General features: G+C 54.9%; 1 protein-coding gene across 1 annotated transcript; it reads right to left on the reverse strand.

Moving 5' to 3' along the window:
• NGB (neuroglobin) lies at positions 1-5,335 on the reverse strand. The gene is made up of 4 exons (XM_041471876.1): positions 5,208-5,335; positions 3,802-3,913; positions 2,176-2,295; positions 1-1,055 (listed from the first exon to the last, which is right to left on the reverse strand). The coding sequence occupies exons 1-4, from the start codon at positions 5,312-5,314 to the stop codon at positions 909-911; spliced, it is 486 nt and encodes a 161-aa protein (XP_041327810.1). The 5' UTR covers positions 5,315-5,335; the 3' UTR covers positions 1-908.

Below are 5,335 nucleotides of genomic sequence, written 5' to 3' on the forward strand. Positions count from 1 at the left end.
TTTTTAAGACATCTTTTCCTTGGATTTATTTTATTTTCCTTAACACAAAGCAGTAAACAGACATTGCTACTGCTGCTGTTGCTGCTGCATTTCAGATGGCTCTAAGGTTAAACCAGCTGGCCAAATCAGCACAAAGCCTTTCAGTTGGCAGCCCAACCCTGCCAAAAGTAGTTTCACCTTGGGATTAGTGTGACACTAGTGCCTGAAACATCCCTAGGAAACCAACTGGGTTGTGGCAAACCTGACACAGGGAAAAGCCAGGGATCCCATCCAGATCAGAGGCAAGGCAGAAAGAAGCACCAGGATTAACCATGTGGTAGTGATATATTGATGAAGGGAGAGGGGGGGAAACTCTCTGCAAGGTTTGAGGACAGCCACACGGTGTGACCAGCCTCGCTCTCTTGCTGCCTTTTGACCTGGATGGAGCCAAATCTGTCACTGTCACAGCTGAACCAGGTACAGCAGCACAGGACTGAGCAGTGTCAGACCTGGCAGGTAAAGCACAGCAAATAGGATTTTGAGCAAATAAGCCCAAGAGGCCTATGCCAGCTGTCGCCTACCTAGGGTGGGTAGCAAGACGAGGGAAGATGAGCAAGCTAAAACCCAGAGTAGGTACCTGGGTATTGGTGTTCCTTAAGGAACTTGGGGCAGGGTGGCATACCTGTGCTGTGGCACTGCCAGGCTTTGCTGCAGGGACATGCCCTGCCAGCCCTTAGCAAAGGCAGAGACACACTCGTGTTGAAGCAGGATGGAACCACGTGAGAACCCCGCAGCACGTGTGAGTGGCAGAGGCAGCCATGGGCTGGTGCACACGCAAAGGCAGAGGTGGGGAGAGGCAGCGAGTGTGGCCTGAGACTCGCCGTGCTCAGGACTGCTGCATGGTCAGGGATAGGGATGGCTGGCAGGATCTAGTCCCCTTCTGAGAGGGTCTCCCAGCCACGTTGCATGGCTTTCACCACAGCATTGTAGAGTTTGCTCCAAGCTTCCTGCACCTCTGGGCTGAAGGCAGCACCAAGGCATTTCTCCAGCATGTACAGCAAGGACTCGCCGACAGTCTGCAAACCAAACAAGGAGGGGTTAAGCTCAGCACCAGAGGATGACATTCAGTCTCTTGTCTCACTTTGCCACCTTTTATGACTTCTCCAGTTGCAGGGCACCTGCTCCTCTTCCACCAACAGTACCAGGCCCCCCCAGTCCCTGGCTTGTCAGAGGGGGCCCAGAACCAGCCCATGTCCTCCTCTTCCCCTGCCCTATGCTGGCCTCCCCATGGATAAGTGCAGAGGGGAAGTCAGGGAGCAAGGGCTGACACTGCACCTGTAACACCAGGGGAGAGGTGCACATCCAGTTCCTGTGGCTCCCAGGTGCGGGCACCTGGCCCTATCCCGTGGCACAGCTGTGGAGCAGCTGAGCTGAGCAATGCCCTGATGCCAGGAGAGTGGATCAGACTCCATGCTGGATGCTTAGGGCATGTCTCAGTGCCTCTCATGGTTCTCCACAGGGCACTGCTCCTCACAGAGCTGTGAGCAGCCCCACGCAGGAGCATCCTCCCACTGAGCACAGGGCTGGTGGGCATGATACCCCAAACAAAAGGGACCAAAAGAACAAAAGCTAGCAATAGGAATGAGCCGTATGTGAGTTAGAAAGCTTTTCTTCAGCCCACCCTTTCCCACTGCATTTTTGTCCGTGCTTGATAGCAGGAGAGGTGTAATCAAGGGTTTCATATGGAAGATGCTTGGGTGTTACTGGCATGGAAGAAGCAGGGGCTGAGGTGCAGCAACGCCATCCCAGTGCAGACACAGAGAGGTGGATTCTCCCTTTTCCAGGTGTGGTGAGGTTTGCCCAGAGCATTAGATGCAAAGGATCCAGGGCAAAGGCTGAGCCTGCAGCCCTGTGGCACAGGAGAGACTGCAGTGTCCTAAGCCATGGTCCTCTTCAAACAGTGGAAATGCTTTGCTCCCATCTATCCTTTCTGCCTGGGCTTACTGGGCAGGGGCAAAAAACAAGGGGAGCTCAAAGGTTTCCCTCACTGGACAGTGTCACTACATTGTTATCAGCACCTTGGACAGGCTGCCTGAGCCATCACCTCTCTCCAGACAGCTGAACCTAGAAGAAGGATGGGGACAGCTGAGGGTTGCAGGCAGGGGTGAACAAACACAAGACAAGAGAGAACCTCACCGAGAAAGACTCAACCTTCACACCAACTGTCTGGTGCTTCTTGCCAAGGTTGCAGAGATACTCTTCCAGGCAGGACAAGTTCTCCAGGTGGCTCACAGCAGCATCAATCACCAGCATCACCTAGCACAGGAGCAGAAAGGCAGAATGGCATTAACAGAAAGGTTCAGCTTCCCTCCCAGAGGAAACAAAGTGTCTGATCCTTTACTACACCCTTGTCAGCCTGACCCCCTCCCAGCCCAGATGCCCTCTGAGCTTTTCTTTGCTCTGCTGTGATCCATGTGCCACATCAGTGAGGCTGGCAGCAGCACACACCACATCCTTCCATGGGACACTAGCAGAGCTGCACAGCAAGCAGCACTGCTGGCCACCCTGTCCCAGAGGGGACAAACAGCCATGCAGCAGAGCAACTGCAGGTTAACACCTAATGCTGATGCAGTCATTACAACTCCTAGGACCCCAGGACAGCTGCATGGGAACCCCAGAAGCTGCCAGGACTAGAGTTTCCCATTAGAAGTTGCCAAAATGGTGCAATTGTGAATAAGATCAGCCAAGGCATTTTGAAGAGATGGGATAGAGAGTACAGCCAGGTCTGTTGACCTGGTCTGGCAGAACACATACCATAGCCTCCCAGGAGCATTAAGAGTCAAATGGAAACAGGACAGAAAAGATTTAATGAAGGATGAAGGGAACAGACACAACGAATTAGAAGAAGAGATTAAAGCCAGGGCATGGTTATCTTGGCAAAGTCAAGAGGTGACAGAATTGTGCACTGTAATTTCAACAGGCCATTTATCTCCAACAAGAGCAAAAAACTATTTCAGCTCAAGGCAATAATCTTAACTTTGCCAATAAAGAGAAGCTGGAAAATAACAAAAAGCTCATAGCTATCAGAGGAGCTCAGTCCTGAAACAGCCTCTTAACAAGGAATAAAGGCAGGCAAGGAAAGCACCAAGCTGGTTTAAAGATGGAGCCAGGCAGTTTATGAAGGCATCTGCAAGCCAAGGCTGTGCTTTGTCCTGGTGTGGCTTCTCTTCAGGGCTCAGCAAAGGGTCTCTGCTGCACCAGGAGTACTGTGCATGCAAGAGCCTCTCCTCAGCATTGCTCCTTTCTGTGTTTGGGTGGAGGGGAACTGCAGCAGTCCCTCGGAGGCTCTCTGAGAGGTGCTGTGGGCCTGCTGGCTCTGCAGCTGCACCAACAACCTCTCCACAGCAGCAGGTCCAGGGTAGCCTGGCCCGCTGCCCAGCTCTGTGCCACCTCCTGGCCAGCGTGTGGCCAAGCAGAGAGCTTCAGTCCTCACCTGGACGCAGGTGAGCTCCCTGAGGCACCTCCACAGTAGGAGAAGGATTCTTTCAGCTTTCACAGGAAGCAATCCACTCTCAGATGAGGGCATAGAAATCAGCATGGTGCCTCTTAGCCACCATAGCCTGAATTCTCATTCCCTCCCCACTGCTGTAGGAGACTTTGTCCTGGCCTTCTGCTAGCATGAGAAACCCCCTGCAGTTACCAGCTCAGAAGGAGACTTCCCATGTGCTCCCTGGTCAGACACACCACAGTCCCAAATCGTTGCCTAAGAGTTTCGTCCTCCATGGAGGCTGTGCTCCAGCCATGCCACAGCCCCTCTCTCACCTTCCTGATGTGATCCAGGAACTCAGGGGCAGACAGGCATTCCTGAGGGCTGGCAAACTGCTTGCAGTTGTACTGGAAAAGGGGCAGCAGGTCAGGATCCAAGTCAAACAGCCTGCAAGAGCAAGAAAGAACACCCCATCTTCTTACTTCCTCAGCTTTATTTAAAGTCCCACTCACCCCATCAGCAGCACACCCACAGCCTACTTCTGCCTCTCTTCCCACCTACTGATCTCTCTCCATCTGTAAAAGATCCAAAAGATCTGAAAAGTTTTAGTCTGGGGCAATCCAGATTGCCTATAGACAAAACCCTTCTGTTTCTCTAGTCTATAACCCCAGCTTTCAGATACATATTTATGGCACCTGAGAACTGGCATCCAACCCTCTGGAGTTTCTTCCAGCCTGGCCCTTCTCCTCAAAGAGTTGGCTGTTATCTCAACTATTCCCATTCCCACTTTTTGATCCCCTTGAACCCAAAAGCTCCCAAACCAGGGAAGGTCTCCAAGCTCCAGCAGCCATCTCGACCAAGGGGGGAATGTACAAACTCAGCTGATGCCCCACTCCCCGACACCATCACCAGCTCCCATTTCCTCTCCCCCTGCCCCACCCTCCCTTGCCAGTGTATGCCAGGCACAAATGGGACTCAATAGCAGCCACCCAGGCAGATACAACAGGCCACCCGTGATTCAGGCAAGACAGTCTCTTCTCCTCACCCTGCACATTAAACTACTGCACCCATCTCTCTCCCCCACGCTGCTGTCACTGCTCTAGTCCTGCTCTGGGAGATTTGGATCCCTCTCGCTCTAAAAGCTGCTCATCAACTCTCCAAATGTCCTTTTTAAACGACTTTTCATTGATTTTTCCTTTTTTCACATAATTGACACATAATCTGCTGAGGAGAGGCAAGAAGCTGGGTATCAGCCATTCCATCCGGCACACCATTTCCCCTGCCCTGAGACTGACTCCCTCCCTGGCGGCCAGGTCTGCTCCTGGGGCTGCACTTCCCCGGTCAAGGAATGACCGGGCGGCCCCTTCGGAGAGCAGAAGTCGCGGTGGCAAGGCGGGGATCGGTGGGCAGAAACGCATAAAACCTGCCCGCCGCTTCTCTCTCGCTCTCCGTCTCCGCGCGGCAAAGTTCTCACTGGCGAAGGACGGCAAAGGCAGGGCAGCAGCGCGGAGCGGGGCCCGCCGCTGCCCCACGGCACCTGCGGCTGGGCGGCGGAGCGGCTCCGGCTGCCCGCGGACCGCCAGCCGCGGGAGGGGAGAGAGGCCGGGGAGGGAGCCGGCCGGGAGCCGTGCCAAGCACAGGGCAGCGTTTCTGTCCAAGAAGCGGAGCCCGTCCGTCCCTCCCGCACGGGTCGGCGCGGGCGGGCGGCACCGGGGTGCGGTGGCCGCATCGCGCCGCTCACCTGGTGAAGAGGACGAGGCCGTGCTGCACGGGGCTGCCGCTCACCCGCTGCCAGCTCTCCCGGATCAGCGCCCGCTGCCCGCCCGACAGCGGCGTCCCGCTCTCCATGGCGGGCCGGGGGCCCTGCCC

This window comes from Pyrgilauda ruficollis, unplaced genomic scaffold (genome assembly GCF_017590135.1).
Source record: "Pyrgilauda ruficollis isolate IOZ18807 unplaced genomic scaffold, ASM1759013v1 scaffold28, whole genome shotgun sequence".
NCBI classification, from domain to species: Eukaryota; Metazoa; Chordata; class Aves; order Passeriformes; family Passeridae; genus Pyrgilauda; species Pyrgilauda ruficollis.